At 36.2% G+C, this 27,754-nt stretch overlaps 1 protein-coding gene across 4 annotated transcripts in view; it reads right to left on the minus strand.

Moving 5' to 3' along the window:
• The window catches only part of mbc (dedicator of cytokinesis protein myoblast city), a 66,791-nt gene that overhangs the window by 13,420 nt on the left and 25,617 nt on the right, over positions 1 to 27,754 (minus strand). For 2 of the 4 annotated variants that reach the window (XM_088268325.1, XM_088268324.1), the window contains exons 11-29: positions 27,063 to 27,161; positions 25,802 to 25,978; positions 24,835 to 25,021; positions 23,577 to 23,725; positions 22,149 to 22,327; positions 20,435 to 20,613; positions 19,278 to 19,410; positions 18,367 to 18,541; positions 10,437 to 10,550; positions 8,704 to 8,859; positions 8,151 to 8,365; positions 6,674 to 6,885; positions 5,245 to 5,490; positions 4,101 to 4,306; positions 3,104 to 3,355; positions 2,426 to 2,626; positions 1,866 to 2,001; positions 1,111 to 1,251; positions 345 to 446 (exon numbers count right to left, since the gene is read on the minus strand). In XM_088268325.1, the coding sequence (XP_088124451.1) occupies positions 345 to 446; positions 1,111 to 1,251; positions 1,866 to 2,001; positions 2,426 to 2,626; positions 3,104 to 3,355; positions 4,101 to 4,306; positions 5,245 to 5,490; positions 6,674 to 6,885; positions 8,151 to 8,365; positions 8,704 to 8,859; positions 10,437 to 10,550; positions 18,367 to 18,541; positions 19,278 to 19,410; positions 20,435 to 20,613; positions 22,149 to 22,327; positions 23,577 to 23,725; positions 24,835 to 25,021; positions 25,802 to 25,978; positions 27,063 to 27,161 (3,259 nt within the window). The remainder of the gene's footprint in view (positions 1 to 344; positions 447 to 1,110; positions 1,252 to 1,865; positions 2,002 to 2,425; positions 2,627 to 3,103; positions 3,356 to 4,100; positions 4,307 to 5,244; positions 5,491 to 6,673; positions 6,886 to 8,150; positions 8,366 to 8,703; positions 8,860 to 10,436; positions 10,551 to 18,366; positions 18,542 to 19,277; positions 19,411 to 20,434; positions 20,614 to 22,148; positions 22,328 to 23,576; positions 23,726 to 24,834; positions 25,022 to 25,801; positions 25,979 to 27,062; positions 27,162 to 27,754) is intronic. The other 2 variants (XM_088268327.1, XM_088268326.1) reach the window with 1 other exon arrangement.

The raw sequence follows: 27,754 nt of genomic DNA on the forward strand, positions 1-27,754 counted from the left end.
TCGTCAAGAAAAGGCGATTCAGTTGGCTTAGCCATGTACTCCGCATGCCTTCCGAGAGCCGCTATCAAGCTTGCCTCCTTTACAAGGCATCAGGTTCGCGCCGCCCGGGACGACCACTGCTGACAATTCGTCGGCAGTTCTCATCAGAACTTCGGGACGCAGATCTGACTCGGGAGGATGCAAGGGAGCTGGCAGCCGACAGAAAAGCCTGGAGACAGTTTGTGGACTGCAAATGCTCCACATAGGGAGTGGATATGATTTGGTAATCACTAAACTTCCTAACACTAAAAGAGAATAAAACACAATTTGATATAAACATGTTACAGTAAAAATCAGAAATTTACCTGGTAACTTTTCTCTAATTTCTAATTCAGTCCTTTCCAACCACAGGGTACCGAATTCATTCTGACTGGGTTTTTCTTCACCGGCATTCACCATAGATTCATCTGTGAATTTATAATAAATTAACACTCACATTTCGTAAGCGATGATGTCTACATGAAAGAGTACAGGTTTTATATTTGGCTCTACCCGACCGAGTTTCTCCAGGGTATGCTTGGCTACAATAGTTTAAAGACTAGAAGGAATGTGTGTTTGATTACGCATTTTTATCGATTGTTGCGCGGTATAATCAATAATCCTGAAATTATCCGGAGCATTGGTTTGTATGTTCCCGATAGTTACCTAAGACAGCGTCGGCATAGATTGTTTCACATTCCTATACACAGGACCAACCTGCCGATGGTTATGCCTGTAGGAAGAGCTACCGCTATGTTGAACAATATCTCATTGGATGTTGAACTGTTCCATGCGTCTGAAGGAGTTTTCCAAAGCGGAATTCTTCTACACCTTTAGCAATAGTATTCTTATTTTCTATTAGGTCTATTATGTGACCATATTAGGTCTATTATGACCTCCCTCTGTATCATCGCTCACTCTCAAGACCTAGATGAGTCATGCAGCTCACAACCTGTCTTGGTTGTAAGAGCTTCACCTTCTCGGAGTCTAGTAGTGGTCCTCCAAGGATGTGACTTTGTTTGCGAGTGAGTGCGTCACAATTATAGAAAATGTGCATTAGTGGATCAAAGATAGATAGATGAAAAAGATTACCATTCCTGTATATGGGTCGGGAGTAGCGGAACTTGTTGACGTTATTGTGCTGGTGAAACTGCAGTATCCTGTCGCTGATTGGTTTCCCGGACATTCGGTTGTGTTCCGGACTAATCGGTTCCACGGCGTTGATTTGGACGTCTGGATATTAACCGAGTTAAGGAAATGTGTTTAATGATTTCTGAAGTTATAATAGCATTGTCTTAAATCATATAACAATAGAAACTGGAGTTGTATTATTGTTGAATTTTTTTTTTTTAAATACACTTCGACACTAATTGTTGCTTTGATATCATTATAATTATACACATATGCATTTATAACATTTTGAGTGTGTCCTAATACTTGTTCACACATCTGAATTATCTCTAATTAGGAGTTATTTTTTATATTATTTTTTGACATCTCAACAAAGATCAACGAGAATATGGAAGTTGGGGCATATACCCACGATTGACAACCACAATACTCAAATTCTTGGAACATCTAAATATATTGATAAAAGTATATATAATATATTCAGAAGTTCCAAGAATTTGAGTAGTATGGTTGTCAATCATGGGTAGAATTGATGAATGTTACACATGTGTAAAGTTGATATAGATCGAAGTACATATAGTATATTTAGAAGTTCCGAGAATTTGAGTAGTGTGGTTGTCAATCATGGGTAGAATTGGTGAATGTTACACACGTGTAAAGTTGATACTGATCAAAGTATATATAGTATATTAAGAAGTTCCAACTGTAAAGGATACATTGGTGTGGAGAGTTCTTGATATCGTCTCCGGGAGGACTGAGGGTGACCATGAGTTCAGCGTTGGGCAAACCATTCAGTGTCCGAGCGCTGAAGTCCTGCAGTCTCTCATAATCTTTGCCTCTGTATACGAAAACCTGCAAACAATTCAAACACAAATGATTCAAATGTCTACAATAAATGAAGCTGCTTGTATCATAATTTTGCGATGATTTATCGAAGTTTAACCGTAGTTAAAAAAAAATATTTTGCAATTGATTATTTATTCTCAACCTGTCTGGGAGTGAGTTTCTGCGGACAAAACTGTTTCTTTTAAGTTGTCATTATGATGAAATCGCAAAAAAACTTTGTTTTAAGTTAAATGTCGTGGGTAAAACAGAAAAATAACCACAGATGGCAGTACAAGTGCCATTTTATGAATAAATACCACCGGGCATTAGTTAGCAACGCAGCCTTTCATGTACGCCCATACTCCTTAGAGGAAAGTTTTGTTTGGACGACCCTTTACGGCCACACTCCCAAATAGGTTAAAGGTAGTTGTATACAAACAGCTCGTCCCACCTTGTTTTGCAGGAAGGGGGGGAAGCCCTTGCCGTAGTAGCCGACCCGGAAGTACTCGGGCTGCGGGCGCGGCTGCTTGACGATGGAGGCGTAGAAGCCCGACATCATGTGGTAGAGCTCCGACAGGTGGCAGTAGTCGAACACCTCCTCCTCGTACTGCGTCACCAGCTCCTTGCACACCCCCACGGCCAGCTCCCACATCTGCAAGCACGATTGCCAACCTGAGTGGCCATACTACTATACAGCTGGAGAGTGAGTGGCTATACTACTACGTAGCTGAAGAGTGAGTGGCCATACTACTATACAGCTGGAGAGTGAGTGACTATACTACTACGTAGCTGAAGAGTGAGTGGCCATACTACTCTACAGCAGGAGAGTGAGTGGCTATACTACTACGTAGCTGAAGAGTGAGAAGCCATACTACTACGTAGCCGGGGAGTGAGTAGCCATAATACTATGTAACTGGGGATTGAGTAGCCATACTACTACGTAGCTGGGGATTGAGTGGCCATACTACTACGTAGCTGGGGAGTGAGTGGCCATACTACTTTGTAGCTGGAGATTGAGTGGCCATACTACTATGTAGCTGGGGATTGAGTGGCCATACTACTGCGAAGATGGAGTGAGTGGCCATACTACTACGTGGCTGGAGAGCGAGTGGCTGAGAGCCGGTGTTACCTTGCCCTTGTCCATGTAGTGGATGATCTCGTAGTAGAGCGCCTCCTTGAGGTCGCGGTGCGTCTGGCAGGCGGGGTGGCGGTGGCTGCGCAGCAGGGCGGAGAGCGGCGCGCAGGACCACTGCAGCAGCTTGGCGTGCAGGCGCTGCGTGAGGCCGGCCTCGGTCCAGTTGTCACACTCCAGGTGCAGCTCGCACAGCTTGTTCACGTACCGGATGTACATCTCCGGCCGCTTGATGTCCGAGTAGAAGTCCTGGAACACACACTCACTCACGTCACTAATGGACTCTATTTTTTCTATCATTTCAAATTCTATTCTCAATATTATTAATATTTAAAGCATTAACTTTGTAGAAATTAGCTGAACAAACTAACAATTGGTCGTATTCATTCTTTACCCCTATCCACAGCCAATGTCTGTACACGATAGATTCTTCAGTACTTTGGACACGTTGTGCATGACAACGAGGTTAGCCAGGAATGACTGTTTGCGATTGGTAGCCTGGAGGGAAAGAGAGGGAGAGGAAGATCCCCACACAATGGACCGATCAAGTTAAGGCAGTGCAGTCAAGGGATAACTGGAAAAGAGTCATTGCTTCCACAAGGGTCACAACCCTCAGTAATGAGGACTAAGATGGAAAAGAAGAATCCACACCCAAATGGCATAGGGCACCGCATAACATTCACGGGGTTTGAGCTTGATCATTAATTATATGAAAAAGAGATTAAAGTGATCTTATGCATAAGGACAGTCCGCCTCCGTAGTGCAATTATCGATATTATAAAGAAGCGTGAGAGATTGAAGATAAGTGACCTTTTTGTTATTTTCCTTAAAGGTGACCTGACCGGAGTCATTTTGTCATAATATAACACGTTACGATGCGAGCATTAGTATAGTCAATACAGCAAGCTGAGCTGCCCGCCGCTTGTTCCGAGTACTCCATCCGAAGTCTTAGATTAAGTAAGAAGTAAGATTGTGTTGGCGTAGGTTAGGTTACCAGTAGTGTGTTGGTGGCCTGCATGCGGTAGTCCATGCTGGAGTGGTCGTGCAGCGCGCGGTACTGCATGAGCAGGTCCAGCAGCGAGCCCACCACGCGCACAAAGTGGCCCCCGCCCTCGCTCAGCGCCGGGTCCTCCGCCCCCGAGCACAGCGCCCCCACGATGCTCACAAACAGGGCGCTCCACTCCGCGTCCCCGCTGCCGCCTGTACACAATAGGATCATTTATTTTCATGTACAAACACTAAGGGCGCTTGTGCACTACGCGGAATTTTACTGTCCGGTTAAAACATGATAGCATGATAGGATTATTGGGTTGTGCTTTTGGCCGTCTTTTTTTGGATCAGTGCGCTTGATCGATGCGTGATCACAAAGCACGTAAATTCGATCACGCTAAACTATTGTAGTCGCTTTTATTTTTAAAAAAACAGACTGCCGGACAGCAAAATTCCGTGTAGTGCACAAGCGCTCTATGGCTTTTTTGTCTATTCAATGTTTTATGGGAAACTATAAAAAAAAATATAAAACATAATTTTCTTGTGATTCTTTGCAAGTCAATTGTGGAGGTCCTTACAAAAAAGTTACATTTCCAATATTGCACAAAAAATTCATCAAATGCAAATCTGTTATGTTTACTGTATTCTATCGAAATCTTAATTAAATTTGCGAAACGTGACGAATCCTGTGTTAAACCAATATGAAATCATTAAATCGCACCAAAACGTAACAATTTTACAAGCTAGAATTCCTGATTACTTTAAATCATTTATAATAGAAGTGTAACGTTTTGGTGAGGACCTGTACTATTAATTTTTGTTAAATGGACATATAACATCTGTGTCGCTAGCCGTATTTGTATTTTATGATTGATATAAATAGCTGACTTTAGCATTAAACAAAACAATTGATATTATCAAAAAATCAAGTTGGTCAGGTTTAAAGTGATATTATAACAGTTGCGAAAATGCGTTGGCTTAACTTGACCAAGTTAAAAATTTCCACAATTTTGATGATAAGTGTGTTTGATTTTGCTAATGGTGGGTTTCATATTGGAAAAAAGTGTTGTGAACGTTTTGGTGAGGACCTCCACAATAACTCTCAAGTGATAGTCGATGTCAGGGGGACAAAAGAAGGGGCTTCTCACCTTCGACCAGGATGTCCAGCTTGTGTATCATCTCGTTCTCGAAGTCGTTGAAGTTCCCCTTGACGGGGGACGGCTCCCCGAGGGAGTCCACGTAGGCCTCCACGCCGTACTTGGAGGAGTTGAACTCGCACTGCATCATGTCGAAGAACAGCGGGATGGTCGCCTTGCGCAGCTCTATCTCCGGGACCAGGCTCATTTCCAGGAAGGGGCCCACCAGCGTCGGCACAAACTGGATCTTGTTCTGACCTGGAACCAACAGTCCGCTCTATGGTAACTTTCATATCTCCAATCGCCAGGTGTAATATACTTATTCAAATTAACCCGATGGTTGGCAGAGACGAGATATCTCGGAAGCAATAAGAACATACGTGTGTGTATAAGTATAGGTACCTACATGCCACATTAACTATTGTTGTCTCCCGTAAATTATTACTGCACATGTCGCTCACTCCTTTCAAGAACGTCATAAATCAAAAAACTTGATTCTTCTGGAGAACTTTTTTAAAGTTTAAAAATATAACACAATGTATTAAAAATAAATATCATGCCACTTATTGAACTTTTTACTGTGCAACAGATCTTTTTAGGTAAAACCTGAAGGTTTTTTCTCCATTTGAAAAATATTTTATATATTTAAAAAAATAATTAAACAACAGCTTTTCTTCAAAATGCAAAAACAACATTTTCTGCCCTGTAGCGGGTAAATATTAACTTAAAAATATGCCTCTTTTGCTGGAATATAGTACATTTACTGGGCATTCCGAAAACATGCATAACTGAAAATTGTCGATTTTTGATTTATGACGTTCTTGAAAGGAGTGAGCGATGTTATAAGTATTACTTAAGTACATACCTAGAATTGTATATCTATTTAAGGACCGTCGTCCACTTAATCTTCACATTCGTTTGAAAAGGCCGTAACTAGGTGAAACAATTGTCACAAAATAAGATTTTTATGTGTTTTTTTAACAATAAAATACAACTTAGCCGACTCAAAAAATCAGTGTTTGATTTAATATTTAATACATAAATTAAAATGAAGTTCAATTAAAATAGATAAAAGTTTATATTAGTTTGAGAAATAAAAAGTAAAAAGTTAGCAAGCAAGTATGTACTACAAGAAAAAGGTGCTTAAATCTGTCTCTTCAATGAACAATCTAAGCAAAATTTTAAATCTACACAAACTTAGGTAATTAACATCTAACAGTCTTTATGTTTTGAATTTTGAAAGCATTAACATTGTGGATCATATTGATATATTATTTTGAGAAATAAAAAGACTTTGTTTTTTTATCCACTCACATTTTTATTAACCAACTAGTTTCGGCAACAACCTGTTGCCCTCTTCAGGGTTTAATTCATGACTAAATATATCAATATGATCCGCAAAGTTAATGCTTTTAATATTCAGAACAAGATAAAAGTGTACCTAGATGGAACCACATGGCGTGTATCTGCTTGGCGGCGTCCTTGCGCATGTCCCCGAAGTGCGCGGTGAGGCGGCGCCGCTGCTCCGGCAGGCGGCGCTCCAGCTGCAGCGCCGGGCGCAGCAGGAAGGCCACGGCCAGGTGGAACCAGTTGGACCACAGCTGGCGCCGGAAGGGCGCGTGGAACACGGCGCACAGCGTCGAGGGAAACAGCCTGGCCGGTGAACACCCGTTAATTTTTTTTTAATCGTTAATTCATCATAATAATCGAACCCGTGAACACTTGTTAATTATCTTTTCTTAAAGGTGACAACTTTTGACGATTCTTCTCAAAGCAGATATATCAAATATATGTGAATGGGGAAGATAAAACAAACTAATGTTTAATGTTTTCAAGTGTTCGGTCACGTCTTTCACTAGGGCCCAAAAAACTCTGTTTTTTCGCTACAAAATGAACGACCAAAATCTGATGCGAGCGTTGAATGTTAGGGATCTGGGCGTTAGGTTTGTGAGCACCCTGACATTTCACCATCACATAGAGGCAGTCAGTGGTAATACATTGAAAATGCTAGGATTTGTTCTGCGTACTGCCAGGGTTTTCGAAAATACCCGCGTGCTGAGAACTCTTTATAACTCCTTGGTGCAAAGTAGACTCGAGAGTGGCTCCATAATATGGGGGCCACACGAGCTTAAGTACTCTCTTATGGTAGAGAAAGTCCAAAAAAAGTTTTTGAGGCATCTCTACATGAGAGAGTACGGCTATTATACTTGGCTCTACACGAGCGAGTTTCTCCAGGGTATGCTTTGCTACAATAGTTTAGAGACTATAAGGAATGTGTATTTGACTACGCATTTTTATCAATTGTTGCGCGGTATGATCGATAATCCTGAAATTATCCGGAGCATTGGTCTGTACGTTCCCGATAGTTACCTAAGACAGCGTCGGCATAGATTGTTTCACATTCCTATACACGGGACCAACCTGCCGATGGTTATGCCTATAGGAAGAGCTACCGCTATGTTGAACAATATCTCATTGGATATTGATCTGTTCCATGTGTCTGAAGGAGTTTTCCGAAGCGGGATTCTTTTACACCTTTAGCAATAGTTCTTACATATATTTTATTTTAATGTATACGATTTAAATTTTTTTATAGTTTGTAATGTAAATATTTAAAAAACCCTTATCCGCACCCAATGAAGCATAGGGCACTGCGTCATATAAACGCAGTGTTATCTTGATCGTTTACACATGAAGGAAAGGTGATCAGCCCTCCGCTTCAGATACCAATCCAGGGTAATATTGAATAAATATTACAGTGAAAAAATCACTTCCCGGATGAACCCGGGACCTCCAGAACGGTAGCCGAGCGTGCTGACCATTACACTACGGAGGCAGACAATGTATATATTATTTGCAATGTATAATTAATTTAAATAAATAAATTGAAATTGAAAATTATCAAACACTGGTGTTACCTGAATGTGTTGAGCACAATGTGGTACTGCAAGTTGATCATGTCGGCCCAGTGGGAGTGGAAGACCGGCCTCTCCACCAGGTCCTGCAGGACCAGCTGCAGCTCGCTGACGAAGTCGAGGAGGTCCGCGTTGGAGGGAAACAGCGACACGTAGCTGTTGTACCTCTCCAAGTTCATCTGGCGGAGCATCTCCAGCAGCACCGCCACCAGCTGGGCCTGGAACAACCAAAAGGAAAAAGCAGGTCATCGAAACTGAGCCACTTCAGAGACCGGTCATATTAAATACTAGTAATAATATTTCACCCCCCCCCCCCCTGGAAATCGAACCCGGGACCTCCAGCAGAGGTGGATATTTTGGCAATCGTAGACTAAACTGCTTTCAAAAAAATATATCTGGCAATTTACACATCTCTATCGAAATCCATTTGAAAGGATTACTCACCAGCAAAGGGTTCAGGAGGTGGATTTGGTAATCATAGACTAAACTGCATTAAAAAACATAAATATGACTATTTATACTTCTCTATAGAGATCCATTTGAAATGACGACTCACCACCAAAGGATTTTCCCTGTCCATCTGGATTGTGGCCTGTATTATGGTCCGCAGGAGGCTGGAGGAGAGATGGTTAAACTCCTCGTCCGTGGGACCAATGTCTTTGCGGAACAAGAGAGACAATATTTCACTCAGTATCTTGACGCACAGTTCCAGCTGGAATTACACACAACAGTTATTAACCACTTAATGCTAAGGTTTTTTTTTATAAAAAGTGTAAATCAGGTTTTTAAAAATATTTTATTCAAAGTTTATCTGCATTTCAAATAAAATATAACAATTTAAGCATATTTAATTTACAATTCATTCGAACCCTTATGTGCATAGGGTACTGCATCATATAAAAGCAGTGTTATCTTGATCGTTAACACACGAAGGAAAGGTGATCAGCCCTCCGCTTCAGGTACCAGTCCAAGGTAATATTTAAATATTAGAGTGAAAAAATCACTTATTTTTATTTGACCCCCTTGGGAGTCAAACCCGGGAACCCAGTACGGCAGCCGAGCGTGCTGACCATTACAATTACGGAGGCGGATACAAATTTACAATCAGGTCTACAATATTTTGTAGTAATTCTTCATTGAAAAAGTAATTTAAAAATTCATATGGTTGAGTGAATGAACGCATTTAGCGCGCGAGCGTGATTCGTTCAAAAGTATGAAGCGGTTAAAAGCAATAACCATAAACAACAACATTTTAGGTGTGTCCAAATCCTTGTTCACAAATCTGGGCTTCTCCACTTTACTCCACTATGTACTCAAATTTGAGTAGAGTGGTTGTCTAATGTGTATTTAAGGATGAAAAATTATAGAATCTAAAGAAAAGTTCATCTTCGAGATACCAACATGACTTTACAATACCAAACAATTCCAACAGAACTTTAAATATTTGAGAACCAAATACTTCAATAACCTTCCTACAGATATTTAAAAAATTAAAGACATTAAAATGCTAAAAAATAAATTAAGTGAATAATATACATTTTAATCTAAGAAAGAAAAAAAATCCCAAAAAAAAAAATTGTAATAAAAATAAATTATATTACCAACAAACATAAACAATAAATAATAATTGGAAGTCCCTCTCCAAGCACAAGAGCTAAGTCTTTTTATTGGAGAGAACTATGATATTAATTTTACGATCTTACAAGTAGAAATTTTTAGGAAATGAATTTAAATTATAATAAAAACTTTATATCCATATTAAATAATAAAAAATAAAGGTATTGTATAAGAAAAATACTTGTTTTTTACCACATGAGTTTATTTTATTATGACGATTAGTTTCGGAAGCTATGCTTCCTTCTTCAGGTCTAAATATAAACTAAAACATCAATAATTATCTATTCTATAAATACGGAGAGGGGTAAGTTAAGGGGAAGGGGGTTAGTCAAGGGGGTTGAGTTTGAAAATAAAGGAAAAATGGAAAGCAAAGGTGAAGAATTTTGAAAAAATAAATTATTTATTAAAATAAAAAATATATTATATTTAGACCTGAAGATGGAAGCATAGCTTCCGAAACTAGTCGTCATAATAAAATAAACGCAAGTGATAAAAAACAAGTGTTTTTCTTTTACAATATCATCATGTCTTACCACAAAGTGAATGATGAACAATAAATAGTAAAAAATACATATAAAACTATCATTTTAATCAATTTGTTAATTAATAAAAATAATGCAATAACACCGAATCGTGTAACAAAAAGTAAATAGTAATGTAAAGAATAATCACCTGTTCGCTGTATCCTCTGTGCTCCTGTAACTTGTGTCGGGAAGCACCGAGAACGCGTGCGATTTTATCGACCGAGCGATTCTTTGTTCTTATTTCTACACCGCATCTATTTGTCTATGGTCGAGGCAAGGGTAACAAATGCGGGTAGGCGGTTAAAGAATTGGACAGCCAGATAAACCGCAGCCAGTGTGAATCCACAATTTAATAGACAATGGCGACAATCCGCAACGCACACATACAAGCCCGTCCGTTAAATGGTTTTTGGGGGGTTTCCAAGTTAGATGGCAACACCACGCCACGACAGGCAAAAAATTGAAAAAACAATGGCTGTTAATATCACATTGAGTCATCAATATCACAAAAAGCAAAGTTCCACGGGAATATTATAAAAATAACACTGTTCATTGTGAATTTTGTCCCTTGAGGTATTGAAAATGTTTTTTTTGGAATTTTTTATTCTGAATTGTAACAATTTAATCAGAAAAAGATACATTTTTACGGAAACTTCTGATTTTGCATATTAGTATGTGAAAACAGAATAGATCTTCTATTTTTCTTATTTTTTTAATGGCTATTCACCATTCTAGAGTGTTCTAGCCAGTGTTGAGTTATTTAAAATAACGGAATAGGTCAAAAATGAGTGGAAATGTACAATTTTTTTTACTAATTGCAGAATGCTTCCACAAGATATACCATAGTATTTTTATACATTTGTAATGAACAAAAATAGAGGTAATCTTTAAATTTATATCACCTATTTTTTATAGCAATTACCTGAGGTCATATTAGAATGCAGTATAAAAACCTTAAATGAGAGCAAATAGCTGAGGTCACATTAAAATTCAGCATAAAAACCTCAAATGAGAGCAAATAGCTGAGATCACATTAAAATTCAGCATAAAAACCTTATGTGATAGCAAATAATGTGAGGTCTTAATAGAATTTAGCATTTAAAAATACTCTTAAATCACATACTTCGCCTTGAGGGACAAAAATTCATAATTTTTGAAGACCTGTGCAATAGTGAACACTGTGAAAACACACGTTTAACAATAGTTACACTCTGCAAAATGAAATGTACTTATTTTCTGTATGATAAATTGATATCGATATCATTATAAATTAAGATGAAACGAGAACTTTGCTTTTTTGACCAAAACAATAAATAAATAAAAATATATATATAAATACAAAAAAATATACAAATTTAATTTTTAAAATAAATGTCGAACTTATTCATGCTTTAGGCGCTTGAAATTATTAATTTGATTTTATAAAAAAAGGAAGGCAGATTTTTTAAAGTATTATATGAGAATTCAGATTCAATAGTTGTATTTTTTTTTTATTAAAATGATTTGAAAAGGTAGTGAAAAAAGGTGAGTTTGAAAAATTCGGCAAATAGTACAGTGATTGAATGAATCATCCCCATGCTTGAAAAAATCAATTTGAGATAAATGGAGAAATTAAAATTTTCCAAACTAAACGTAAGAATTCAAGCATTGTTATTTCTATCAATGTATTTTTTTTAACTAGTAATTTTTTTCTGCTATATTTTCTTCCAACTATTATAAGCGCCAAACAATGCATAAGGCACTACATCGTATTGACACAGTGTTATCTCGATCATCCCTTGCATGAAAGCAAGGTGATCAATCTCACGCTTCTAGTACCAGGGCAGGGTAATATCAACACATTGTTTACGGCATGCACACATTTGAACGTTTTAGAAACCTCATGTTGCAGCAGTGTACAAATTTTTGTTCATTTTAATTGCCTTCAACTTTAAATAGAAAAAAACAACTGTCAAACGTCTAATTTCTTATCATGTTTGCTTTGCATGGGTGACACTTTAATACAAACATATTATCTTTTCTTTTCTGGTTTCTAAATATGACTAAAAGTCATAATTTTTTCGAAGAGATCTAACATCGTCTGAGTAAAACTACATTTCTTTAACAAACTTCACCGTAATCAATGTGTTAAAATAAAAATTTTAGTAAAGTCATAAATATTTATTTTGACCCTCACTGGGAATCGAACCCAGTGCCCCCAGCCTGGAAGCTAAATTGCAATCACCATTACTCTAGAGAGGCGGACATTACTGACAATTCTAATATTAAACACTAAATAGTGACATTTTGTTGACTTTTCAAGTCAAAAAACTGAGCGTTAATATCACCATTGCTTTATTTATTATTCAATTATTCATATCAAATGGTGATGAGGTGGTCAGCTGGAGTGTCCCTTAAGAGACAACATAAATAGTTCACGCATTCGTGGAAGCCTGGGTGTAACTGATACCAATAGTAAGGTAGAAGAAAAGCAATTGAGATGGTATGGGCACAAAGGACGTAGAGAACCTAAACATATAGTGAACCATGCATTTGTCATGGATCTTCCTCGAAAGACATCTAGAAGAATCTGGTCCAATTATAAGATAAAACAATAAAATGTAAAGGATATTTTCTGGCGTTTCTCATGTATATGATTATAATCTAGGATTCGGACCTCACATACAAATATAAGAGTTTCGGCTTTATAAAAAAGCTTATTCATCTCACCAATAGATGTCACTAGTGAAAATTCTAGTGATTCTCATACAATGCTAAAAATTTGGATCATGTATAGAATTTCCAAGAATTTGAGTAGTGTGGTTGTCAATCATGGGTAGAATTGGTGAATGTTACACGTGTGTAAATTGATCACTTAAACCAGCCTATGACGATCGTAAGCCCCGTAAATGCCCAGACTTCCATGTTCTTCTTCATCAATGTTGAGATGTCAAAAATAATATGAAAAAAATATATATTGCTAAAACTAAAAATTTCGTTGAACCGGGAACCTCAACCTTTCCAGCGTAGCAAGCTAATCACCAAATTGCAGTATTTGAACTGGGCAATCTCTGTACTATGGGCCGTGAGCAAGTTATGAAAGCGTAACACACATAAAAATGCAAAAACCGTGCAATATTTTTCATTTCAGTGCTCATTATTAACATTTGTCTGTTGTTTAATAAAAACATATGTCTTTTTACAAATTGAGTTTTATTAGCAACACCATTTACCAGTATTATTATTATTTAGTTGATTAAAAACAGTCAATTATTATTATTATTATTATAGGAATTAATAAAAATATACATAAATTATTTTTAGTTGTGAGATGAAGATATTATTTAAATTTTAGTATGAGATAAATTTTTCCATTTGTCAATTTATGAATGAAATGTAATATTTAAAAATATTATTTTTAGGTGATGTATATGGTTACTTGAATTTTAATGATTTATTTTTATTTTTATAAATATTCTTATTTATCTAACCTTCATCAACATTATATGGTGCATAGGGCTCCATATTGCATCGACACAGTGTTAATCTTGATAGTTAACTACGTGAAGTTAAGGTGACATTGAATTAAGTCCTGTGCTAATGACATTGAATAAATATCAGTAAAAATCAGTTGTCCGCCTCCGTAGTGTAATGGTCAGCACGCTCGGCTACCATTCTGGAGGTCCCGGGTTCGATTCCCAAGGGGGGTAAAAATAAATATAAGTGATTTTTTCACTGTAATATTTATTCAATATTACCATGGACTGGTACCTGAAGCGGAGGGCTGATCACCTTTCCTTCATAAGTAAAACGATCATGATAACACTGCGTTTATAAGACACAGTGCCCTATGCACCATTGGGGTGCGGATAAGGGTTTTATTATTAAAAATCAGTTTAATCAATTTTGAGTCCTTGAGGAATCAAACCTGGGACCACCAAAATGGAAAAGAAACGCACTAACCACTACACTACAGAGGTGGACAGAAAATGAAAATAAATACCCCCTTATTATTGTAAGACAGCTAATTATAATGTTAAAATTTCTACACATTGATAACAATTTTAACTAAGGATGTTCGATTTTATCAAAGTAGTCCCTCAAAATGGGAAAGTCATAAAGACCCAAGAAAAAAAAAAATAATAATTTTCAATCTTTTTCCAATTATTACTAGATCCATTAATTAGACAGGCATCGTGGCATTGTTGGATAGACATTCAATTGCGAAACTAGCGTCGCAGATTGGATTCCCGCCAAGTGCAAAATGAATTCAAGAAAGATTTATTTTTATTTGGTCTGGGTATTTGAGATGTATTTTTCACATTTACCTTCCCTATACTTACTATCCTACCTGCAGAGAAGCCTATAATAGAGGCTTTGCGGGTTATTCCTTTAAAGTAAAATAAAATAAACAGTATAATTTCCCATTTCAAATTGAAATGTTTTGGAATTTCAGAAAACTAACGTGATTTTATTTTGGTCCCCGAGTTGAACATCCCGACTATCTAAGCCCACTTTATACTATCAGACATGACCAAACTAATAACGGACAATGAGAATCTACAACAATGTGAAGGGTAGATGATTGATATTTGTGTATATTTTTATATCTTGCATTGAGCAGAAATTAAAAAAATATATATATAATTAAAGTGTTACTTTAGCTTCGAAACCGGTAGACATAATTAAGTTACAATAAAATATTTATATTCATTTTAAAACACAGTTACATTTTAACTATAAAATGGAAAATCACAAAATTAGTGCTTCAAATATAAATTATAGAAAAAAACCTAAATAAATAAATTAATTGGTTTAACCTTGATAATGACAAGGTTCTTGTCGAAACCGGTTGGAGACTAAATATACCGACAAAAAAGTGGTTAAAAACAAAGTTGTTTTATTTTATAAAAATTATAAAATGTGCCACAAAGTATGTGCGAAAAACATTCAAGAAAGTATTAATTTGATTATTTTAAATAAGAAAATTGAAAGACGCCGTGGCGTAGTTGGGTAGACGCTCGATTGTGAAACTGGCATCGCGGGTTCGATTCCCGCCAAGTGCAAAATAAATTCAAGAAAGATTTATTTTCAATCGGTCTGGGTATTTGTGATGTACATATTTTTCACATTTACCTTTCCTATCCTTACTATCCTACCTGCAGACAAGCCTCTAATAGAGGCTTTGCGAGTTATTCCTTTAAATAAAAATTAATAAAAATAAGAAAGTAAGAAAAAAGATTTTTTTAAATCTGGTATATTTTTTGTGTTATCAATAAATTATTCAGTTTTTAGGCAGATTATTAGGGAAATTTATTTAAATTCACCCCCCTAAACCAAGAGTCCACTCACTTGAACTATTATTATTAATTTTTCTTTTTGAAGTTATGCACTAGATTTATTTTAAAGTTTTTTTTTGAGGCAGGAAAGTAGACAAGAAATCTGCATAATGTAGAAGAAATTATATGAAAATATTTGGTTTATTTCATACAAACAAATCCTACAATATTGATTTCATATCCAAAAATTTAGGGTAAAATTTGTACTGCAGATTGCTGTTTTGTTGTTTTTTTTAAAATACACGAATGAATTAGATATAAAGATTTAATAACAAGAGACGTTATTTGAAAATGTTATGATTAGAAACACACGGGAGGCTGTTGTGAGTGTGGGAATGGTGCTTGAATGTGTGCGGGTGCGGTAGTACAAACACATTTTCAGGATTCACACTGCAAGACGGGAGAGTGCTCGGTACAAACCATCACAATTTACAAGAGCACAGCATGCAATCTTTTGACACATTCGAAAGCTCTGCCATTTTACTGCCAATTTTCAGATTCCAAATTCGAAATGGAATATATTAAATGTTGCCATATTTTAAATTAAATTTAAAAAGTAGGTACTGAAATAAATTTATAAATGGAAAAGTAGTTAACAAGTGGAAGCTTGATAAAAATATTTTATTAAAGTAGCTACTTGCTTCTCAATACTCATTTTTATCTAGTATGTACCTAACTATTTATTAAGTATTTTTAAAAGTTTTTTATAGGATAAGATGAATTTATGAATAATTAAAAAATAATTTTTACAATTATACAAGATAAAATATAAATTATTTTATCATGCATGAAACATATGTTGTTTGATAAATGCAATACAAAATATACTTTTGTAAATATACATAACTTTATACTAATATGTAATGCAATTTTAAAAATATATTTATTTATTGAGTTACAGCCAAAATCTTCAGTTTGTTTTTAATATAAAAGGCAGTGTATTTATTTTTCATAAAAAAAAACTGTCAAAAGATTGCACGCATTAGTAAACGTAATGAAACATTCATGGGAGAAAAATTAGGAATTTCACAAAGAGGGGAGATCTTTCAAGACATCCTCCATTTCATCTGTAACTTACACATAGTACTTTTTTAAATAAAAAAGACAGACTTACCTCTTCAGTGTTCGAGTCAAGAAGCATGAGGAAACAGTAAAATGTCAGTATTGTGAACAGGAATACAATACCAAACCGCTAACAAACTTATTTGCGAAGCAGAAATGATTTACAAAAAAGATTTGATACAACTATTTATTAAACTACTAAATTTACCAACTATTTAAAATGGCGACTAAAAAAACTACTCTTCTACACATAGAATTTTTGTTAATTTTTTTTATTGTATCTTCTACTTATCCACACCCAATGGTGCATAGGGCACTGCATCGTATAGAAGCAGTTTTATCTTGATCGTTAAATACTCAAAGGAAAGGTGATCAGCCTTCCGTTTCAGGTACCAATCCAGGGTCATATTATATAAATATTAGACTGAAAAATCACTAATACATATTTTGACCCTCCTGGGAATCGAACCCGGGACCTCCAGCATGGTAGCCTAGCCATTACACTATAGAGGCGGAAAGTTGTATAGGACAATTTTTTTGTTTTTGGTTTTCAAACTGCAGCATTAATAAATGATCATAATGTATTATCCAAACAACTGCAGCTTTAAAAAAAATACTACAATTATGAAAAAAGTTTTACGGTTGGCACAAGATCAGCTAATTCATTTTATTCTTTTTAATACATATTTTTAAAAGAGTAACTTTCAATTGTAAGAATAAAAATTGCTGTTTTTATGATTGCGTCTCCTAAGATTATGGTGATAAATAGCGACTGATCTAAATACTTTCACACATCCTTATAACCGTCAAAAAGAGATACACGATTTTACTGAAGACAGGTTGAAAAAAATAGACCGATTGCAAAATAAAAAGTAAATAGAAAAAAAAAGAAAAGAGGGAGAACTTCATGCTGCAACATAACAAAAAATCATGCCTAATCATTCTCAAGAAATGATTTAAGAATTTGAAAGCGTCAAATGATATAGGAAGAAGAAAAATAAAACAAACAAAAATCTACACAACAACTACTGAATATCGTATTTTATATTTCTACAAAAGTCAATAACAACAATTAAACGTCATCGACCCGGAAAAAAGCCGGGTCTATGATATTTTTAGCCAAAAATTTGTATTTTCTTTGCCTATTTTGTTAAAGTATTCGCAAAGTAATAGGATATACAAGAATCTATGCTCGTAAAAGTATATGTAGAATAGGAAATTATGGCTACAAATTTTTATTTTAAATTGAGTTTACTTAGAAAATACCACTTTTTCTAGTTAGAAATAGTGGTATTTAAGAAAAAATTTAATTAAAAATAAAAAGATTTTACCACAAAGTGACTGCCGAATCAATTAATCAAAAAAGAAATTCTGTGTTTTTCAAAAGATATGAATTACCAATATTCTTTAACAAAAATATATTACTGGGTCATTTAAATGAATAAAAGATTAACCCCAATATAAAATAATTCCAGATGAAATTTCTACATTTTTCAAAAACAACAAAACAAACATCACCACCACTACCACCTGTGTGTATACCATATTTACATAAAATTTACACTGACACCAACATGAAAAAATTTTATACGCCACCCAGTCAATTAAGCCGTCATTATTTTCAAATAGAGAATAAGCTCCACATCCAAAAGTGTTGCTATTAGTAAAAAAAAAAGAGAAGAATCAACAAGCGCATACCTCGTCATTGTTTTGGATCAGTGTTTTAAGGTTGGTAGTTATGTGCGGCAACAAAATGCAACGACAATGACTGCTCAAAAATAGGGGACCTTGGACCAAATCCAAAATGGCTATCAACCGCTGTTTTGTCAGCCTTCCCAGTGGCAACACATCAAGTATTTCGCCAATCATTGTTCTGGAACCAAACACATTTAAAAATGGAATACTTTTTTTTTTGGACCTTTTAACAATGCCTCCTAGATAATACATACATACAATGCCAGGATGAGAGTCAATCTTGATATTAAAACATATCGAAGAGTCATATAAACTATTCCAGATTAAGTATTTGACATGCCTGCTGTATGTAACATGTAATAATTATAAATATGCTGAAAACTAATGCAGTTTCTTTATTATAGGAAAAATTAAACTAACCGAACAGTGTATTTTCTTGGAAATATGACTGTCAACAAATTGGGAAAAAAGCATTCATGAAAACTATGACCTAAATTATATTGTATACCCACACACAGGCCATGCCTTTGTGGGATCTTTTTTTGTATTTATATTTATATTTTATTTATATTTTATTGTATTTGAATTTATGTCATGTAATGCAAAAGAATTTAAAAAATAAATAAATAAATAATAAAAAAATGTTTTCTTCATACAATCAATGAAAATGAAATGGAACCATATATTTTTTATGCAGGAAAACATACATCGGGACTGCAATCTATTATTATGTTGTGATATTCTGTAACAACATTTTGAGTGTGTCCAAATACTTGTTCACAGATCTGGATTATCTCCAATTATAGGAGTTATTTTTCATATTATTTTAAATAACATGAAAAAAGCAAGTTCGACCTATGGGTGATGTGGAATACAATTGAGCGGGGCATTTAGTGATGTTAGCATAAACTCACGCCAATTGCGTTTCTGGAAAGACTTGTATAATGTGCGGCACCGACGAGGGTAGGTACTTGATACAGGCACCCTGGGAAGTGAGTGTATTCTTGCTGTCGCAGTGCATCAATATAACTATGCTGTTGAGTAAATCTGAAACAATTCAAAAATTGAGTGATGGGAGAAAACTACATATTCGATATGATTAATTTATACAAAATTTTAAATAATAGTTTGGACTGTCCCTTGTTATTGCAAATGATAATATTTACGCCTCAACCAGAAACACGAGAAACCGTCAAATATTTTATTGTAATAACAGCCGGAGAGTGTTTGGATTAAATACTCCTATACATCGAATGCAAAACCCCGGCAATGATTTCGCGGACCATATCGATATCTGGAATACGACACTTCCTAACTATAAAGCAAAAATAATTAAATATTTCAGGCTAATGCATAATTTTTTTCATAATCTTGTTTAGAAATATTTTTCGAACAAATAATGTTTGTACTTAAAAAGAGAAAATATATTATTTTATCACATTATTTTATACAACATGTAATTTATTATTATGTACAAATAGGGTACAACCATAATAAAGAGAAAAAAATACTATGCTGTGTAGTAAATCTGAACTGTAATAGGGTACTGGCATTAAGTGCCTTTAGGTAGTATTTTACGAAAATGACACACATTGTTGTCGGGCAGTTTTTTTATCAACCCCGACCCTAATTAGTATACTAATAAGGGTCGTATACTTATCACAAGTAACTGCAAACCCAATTCCGATTTGTACAATGTTTTTTGGCGTCTTTCGCGCTCTACCTAAAGTGAGCAAATAGAACGCTTATAAAAATCTTCCGCTGTCTACCAACAGTATGTAAAAGACGCTTTTAAGTGTTTCCCGCAAACAATGTGTAAAACAGAGGTTAAGATTTGCCAGTGTAAAATAATCTTCTGTCTTCTTCCTGGGTACATCCAAACTTATCATCTTTGTAGACTGCTGGGGTCAGCTCTCCTCGTCCTCAGGTTGTAGATCCTTCTGTCATGGACAACATCACCTAAGCCTTGTCTTCGAACCATGTCGTCTCTTTGCAACATCCATGAATATTTTGGTCTTCCTCAGTAATCAGTAATCTTCTGTAAATAGATTTAAAAAAATTTAAAAGTTACCTTGGAATAGCAGTTGGAAGTCGTGTTGATCACTCCGCTGGGTGAGCTCCGAGTGCAGCTCTCGGGACCTGACGATGAAGCGGACCAGGTACTCCAGGCACTTCATGCTGCGCAGGAGCACCTCGTTGTCCCCCTTGTCTGCGTCGGTCACCAGTTGGGACAGCATGGTACATAGTTTCCTGGATTTAGACAAGTCACGATAATAACTTCAAACTCGAATTCAAGTAACCAATGATCAGTCTTCTTCAAACCCTTAACTGAACCCCAACAGTGTATAGGGCACTGCATCATATAAACGCTTTGTTATCTCGATCATTAACACATGGAGGAAAGGTGATCAGCCCTCCGCTTCAGGTACCAGTCAGGGTAATATTGAATAAATATTAGAGTGAAAAAATCACTAATATTTACCACCCACATAATATTTCCCGGAACCACCAGTACGGTAGCCGAGCGTGCTGACCATTACAGTACGGAGGCGGACAATTCATGTTTATAATATTATAATATTTCAAGTTTTCCCACAACAAGTACCCACTAGATTGGTATATGTACTGGTGGGGCAACTATTTCAGTATGCTCATATTGAGAATTAGAGTTTTTCAGTGATTAGAACCTAGACGTAATACATCATGCTCTTTGTCCTCGAAGTTCAGTGCTGATTACAATTTGGATGCAAGACATCGTGCTTCGACTCGATTTATTCGCCATGTTGATATCGGCGCCGCCTATGCTCTTCTCACCCTTAAGGTGGGGACTAACCAAAGCATTTCATCGTAACGTAACATTCGCAGCGAGCATCCGACTTCGGATGGAGCCTCGGAACGCTGTACTGACTATACGAATGCTCGCATCGTAACGTGTTACGTTACGACGAAATGACTCCGGTCAGTCCCCACCTTTATAAATTGGCAAAAGATTTTTTTTTTTTATCATTTTTTTTATAGATTCATACATTTTTTTTTACTATTTGTATTACGGCTCTTTAGGCATGGCCTGTGTTGAGCCGAAATACTTACATGTTAATATAATTAAAAAAAATATATTATTTGTTTTTTTAATTATTACATTAAATACATTACATGCAATAAATACAATAACAATTTACAGTACAAAGGTTTTATAATAAAATAATTACACCTGGACTTTAATTGATTCACTTTCTACCTTGTCCCTTCCAACGAGAAGCAGCCATAGACGGACACTGTTCGTAAAGACAATCACTACTGGAATTCTTAATGGTTAGGGGCAGCAAATTTAATATCTTTGGCGCAAGGAATGACGAGTTTTTTTGCGCAAAACTTGTTTTAACGGATAGGCCGACATAGTTTATATTTAACCCTTCACTGCATGACTTTTTTTGCATGACTGCATGACTGCATTGACAGTTCGTCTTCGAGAGACAAGTGAAGTTATTATTTTGGCGTTCATAGCGCGTCTTTTGGCTAAATTATGAACTATATACGTGAGTTATGAATGTATCTAATCAGTAACAACAAAGAATGGTTGCTTATATTTTTGAAGAACGTTTTAACACTAACTTTTGGGTATGTAACAAATTTGATGCACTATGCAGTGAAGGGTTAATGCTGCCCGTTCGAATATTTTGTTGAATATTGGTTCCTGAATGTGCTTTTCCATCTTCTTCCTCAAGTTGCAGTACCGTTAGTCGTTACAGGGAGTATCGGAAAAATAGTAAACAGGAAGAGCGTACTTGTAGGCTAGCGTGGCGCAGAAGCTCTCCTTGATGTAGAGGTCCAGCACCGGCTGGAAGTGGTGGTACTTGCGGTCGGAGACCAGGCTGATGAGGGACAGGAGACACTCGAACACCAGGAAGTTGTACGAGCCCTCCCTCGTGTCCAGAACTGAGTCCACCCCCCTCTCCAGGTCCGCCTTGGAAAAATCAAATATATTGATTCTAAAACACACTCATGCAATTCATACATTTTTAATTTAAGTTTTACTTAGTAAATACCACTGTTTCTTAAAATCTATTGTGACACGTGTTTCGATGCATTCCGCATCATTTTCAAACACCGTATGATGTGGAATTGCATCGAAACACGTGTCACAATAGATTTAAGAAATAGTGGTATTTACTATGTCCACCTCCGTGGTGTAATGGTGAGCATGTTTAGCTACCGTGCTGGAGGTCCCAGGTTCGATTCCCAGGTAGGGGTGAAAATAAATATTAGTGATTTTACACTCTAATATTTAATATTACCCTGGACTGGTCCCTGAGGTGCAGGAGTGATCACCTTGCCTGTGTCAATATGATGCAGTGCCCTATGCACCATTGGGTGTGATTAGGGATTAGAAGGTATTTACTAAGTAAAACTTAAATTTAAAATGGATAGATTTTACCAAAAAGTGTCGGCCGAATAAATTAATAAAATCAATTTTAAACATCCAATTTGAGAAACGATAGCTACAGCCAAAAAGTACTAAAGCTAACCAATTAACCATTATGTTGCTTCTCCGCAAGGGTAGGCAGAGAGAATAGAATGCCACACCAATCAGGCTGTCTTTGCAAACAATCTTCACCTCTTCTACATCTCCGCACACATAAACGATTATTCCATACATGACCTGAACACTTTCAAGTATTTGAAATAATTGATCTTGCCAAGTTTTCCTCGGTCTTCCTCTGCCTCTATTACCAACCACAGTCGCATCATAGATTTGTTTTACTTTTCTATCTTCACTCATTCAATTCACATGTCCAAACCATCTCGACACACCTTTCTTAGCTTAAATTACTTTAACCTGTTAACCGGGCGGGACGCATAAATACGTCAAATGTAAACAATATCGGGTAGGGGTAGGACATATGAATACGTCCTTGAAATAAATGTTTATTATATTATACATATGGACGTATATTTTTCGAACAACAAAGGTATTCGTCATCCATACATGTTGCCCGGTTAACAGGTTAAGTAATTGCTTAGCCAAAAAAATAATATGTATGAAAAAGATAATTATAACTTTTGGCTGATGTAAAACTCGAGCAATATTTCGGCTCAACACAAGCTATGCCTAAAGACATGTATAGTACATGTATATTTCATTAATAAATTTAATAAATTGATAAAAAGGTTTATAAAATAAAAATTTATACATAAACAATTGTAAATTATACCTGTGTCAATATACTAAATAGGGCATCTAATATATCTTGCATGAACTTGACCACTTCTTCTCCGGGAACTGTTTGCAGAGACGTGAGCGAGTGCCGCAAGGAATCGTCCGACACATGGTCGCACCAGTTCAACACGCCAAGAAGTTCAACTAGAATTGTAGAAGGATTCATGGATATAGCCACAACTGTTCATAAAGTACCCACAGAAAATGAGCAACGAACCATAAATACAGAAATGCACATATAAAAATGAACTATTTAAAATCTGAAAAAACTAACGTTCATGGATAATCGCCTAAATTTATTATATTTGAAGTCAAAAGTGATGTTGATTGAAGTTTGATAGCTGAAAACATCATTGACGCACGCTCATAAACGAGCGATACAACCACCTCGATTGGCTGCCCGCAAGCTACTGCTGACGCACTTGGTTCATTACTAGAAACACAACTGAGAACTGAGATGGCATATCTCGTGTTCCGATATAACCAAGTAAAGTAAGAGTGAGATGTGAATAGCATCGCATAGCGTTTTTTTTAAACATGAATATACCTTCGATATACGTTTGATCGTACTGTAATTTTTTTTTCCGAATTCTCACAAAATATCTTTATAATGTGATTGATAAGTGGTATTTGTTACAATTTTTTTTCATTCAATGACTGCATGATTCCCCAGTCTGCAGATTTTGTATGGAGAATAACGCAACACTCATTCACATTCTCTATAACTGCGACGCATTCGCTCGCAACCGAAGTCACATCCTTGGAGGACCACTACTGGAATCCGAGAAGGTGAATGAAGAAAGAAAGAAGCTACATGACTCACGTAAGTCTTGAGAGTGAGCTATGACACAGAGGGAGGTCACAATAGACCTAAAATGGTCGCAGTGACATAAGGGATGCGAGATCGATTGACCTCGAAAAAATAAAGTATGAAGAGTTATAAGTTAAAATAATAATAGTAAAAAATTACCATGTTTTGAATATTGAAAGCATTAACTTTGTGTATCATATTGATATATTACTTTGAGAAATAAAAAGACTTACATTTTTATTGACCAACTAGTTTCGGCAACAACCTGTTGTCCTCTTCAGGGTTTAATATATGATAATTTTTTTAATTTATGATAATTTATGACATAAATTAAACCCTGAAGGGGGCAACAGGTTGTTGCCAAAACTAGTTGGTTAATAAAAATGTGAGTGGATCAAAAAACAAAGTCTTTTTATTTCTCAAAATAATATAAAAAAATTACCATTTTGTGTGAGTTTGGTAGAGCAGACGTTAGTCCCGATAAGGAAAGAGTCCTTGTGCGAGAGAGACAGGAATCCCCTTTGCAACTTGCCCTCCTTGTCTCCCGCGGAGGTGTTCCTTTGGCTGGGCAGAGAGAGATAGCAGGATGCCGCGTCAATATCATTGCCAGGCCACTTTTTCCCGTCAACCTAAAAAAATACCATTTATTAATACATACCTACGACATACGAGTATCATCGTTTCGTGCGGCTGTTTTTAGCACCGTAAGGGGAAGGTTTATAAGAAAACTAGTGGAAATATGTCTTTTCTAATCCTTATCCGTGCCCAACGGTGGATAGGGCACTGCATCGTATTGATGCAGTGGCTTCAGGGACCAACTAACCATCACACCACCGAGGCGGACAAAGAATCAATTAAATGTTAATCATATTATTTTTTGATATCTCATCAAAGATGAAGAAGAATATGGAAGTCTGGGCATTTACGGGGCTTACGACCGTCATAGGCTGGTTTAAGTGATCACTTTACACACGTGTAACATTCACCAATTCTACCCATTATTGACAACCACACTACTCAAACTCTTGGAAGTTCTATATATTTGAACCAATTTAGAAACCTTGTTCATGAATCACTAGAACTTCACTAGAGACATCTATTGGTGAGATGTAAAGAAGCTTTTTATTAAGCAGAAACTCTTATATTAGTATGTGAGATCCAAATCCTGGATTATAATCACAAGTAAGATTATAATCCTGGATTATAATTTTGTGAACAAGTATTTCGACACACTCAAAATGTTGTAAATGTTAATCAATTGAATTAAATTGAATGCGTATAAAATAATTACAACCAACCACTCTGGCCAAATTCTCGAAACATCTAGATATATCGATCAAACTCGAAACACAGTGCTTGACTTCACCACACTTCACTAGAGACATCTATTTTTTTTTTCAATTTCTCACCTTGTAAACGCACAGACAATGTTGCGTGTCATTGAGGGTCGTCCCGTTGGGTTGCATTAGAGGGGTGTACGCGAGTGCGAATGGTTTCTCCGCCTTGTCCTTTGCCTCGTTGGAGCTCCGGTGTTTGAAGAGAAACACGACGTGAGCTTGCTTGAACTCCTCAATCGGCACGCAAATCTACGAGGAAACAAATTAAGATTATCAATGGCAATAACACTTTTTTCGTTGTTTTTCAAACCCTCATCCGCACCTGATGGTGCATAGGGCACTGCATCATATAAACGGAGTGTTACCTTGATCGTTAACACATGAAGGAAAGGTGATCAGCCCTCCGCTTCAGGTACCAGTCCAGGGTAATATTGAATAAATAGTAGAGTGAAAAAAAATCACTTATATTTATTCGACCCCACCCTGGGAATCGAACCCGGGACCTCCAGTGCGGTAGCCGAGCGTGCTAACCATTACACTACGGAGGCGGACATAATACACTTTCTGTATTTATTTATAATAATTATTCCAAGCAATTGCTTTGTGATTTTCAATTTTATAACTAAACACATTGACTGCCAACTGCAAGATAACTCATAGATTGCGTTCTTTGCTAGGATGCCAACTAGGAGTTATCTCGTACTGTGTTACTTGCCATATTCATGCAGCTATGATAAAATTTCTAGTATATCAATGCTAATATGGATAGATGGCACATGGGAAGAGAACAAAATATCAATGCTGGCTTACATGAACACAAAATTTATTGAAAAATGAACAGAAAATATGATGAGTTTTAGCTTCGAGAATAGGTGTCTGCGAAGAATTTTAGGCGTGCGGTGGTTTGCCTTTGTGAAGAATGAAGAGATAAGGCATAGTACGCAGCAAATATTGGTCACAACTGTCGACAAGAAAAGGCAATTCAGTTGGCTTGGCCGTGTACTCCGCATGCCTCCCGAGAGCCGCCATCAAACTTGCCTCTTTTACAAGGCATGAGGTTCACGCCGCCCAAGACGACCACTGCTGACAATTCGTCGGCAGTTCTCGTCTGAACTTCGGGACACGGACCTGACTTGGGAGGATGCAAGGGAGCTGGCGGCCGACAGAAAAGCCTGGAGACAGGGAGCGGATATGGTAAAAGAAGAAAGAAGAATATATGAAACCGGTAGTCATGAAGTAGCATTTTTAAGTACTGTTACACAAAAAAAATGATGAATGAAAAGGAAAGTGTTATATTGCAGTATTTATTTATTTAATTAAAAAATTAACTTACTTTGAATGTTTCAAGCCACCTCGGTTTATCTTCGTGGTAATACACTACAGAGTTGTACTCGTTCAACGGTTGAACTCCTCCTCCCAGTGAAATGACACCCTGTTCAAAATAATAATTGAGGTTAGGAAAACATTAACATAATATCCACATCAAATAATTAGAGTAAAAGATGTTTTGACCGCCCTACTCTCTGGGGTTATTTTCGGGCATATTTTTTATGAACAAGCAAAAAAATCACAACGTTTGTTGTCACAAAAGATTGTCAGGTATGAAACATGACAAAAAAATGTCAGTGTATTAGGTACGCATTAAATATTTTTGGAACAGATATCTTTTCTCGTAGGTCATACGGGTTAGCGCGGAATGGTGAAGAAAAACCGCGCGTATCACGTAAATTCGTATGTGTAGGGCGGTTAAAGACATATTGGGGTACTAGTCGCACACACCATCCCTAATGGGTATCCAGGCTCATTAATTTAACCCATTGCACCACTAATAAAGATGACGTAATTTGTTCATACAACACACTATTTAATTTTGACACATTTTTTATTACAATAACATTAAGACTATTATATTACACACAAAATAAAAATGGTAAAACACAATTTTGTTTGTTTGTTCGTAAGTTAGATTATTATGGCTCATCCCCAGGTAATTTTAAAAGAGTGTGATAAGCTTTAAAGCACTCA

The sequence above is a fragment of the Brachycentrus maculatus genome, unplaced genomic scaffold (assembly GCF_059751285.1).
Source record: "Brachycentrus maculatus isolate JH-2025_06_01 unplaced genomic scaffold, ASM5975128v1 h1tg000320l, whole genome shotgun sequence".
Taxonomy (NCBI): domain Eukaryota; kingdom Metazoa; phylum Arthropoda; class Insecta; order Trichoptera; family Brachycentridae; genus Brachycentrus; species Brachycentrus maculatus.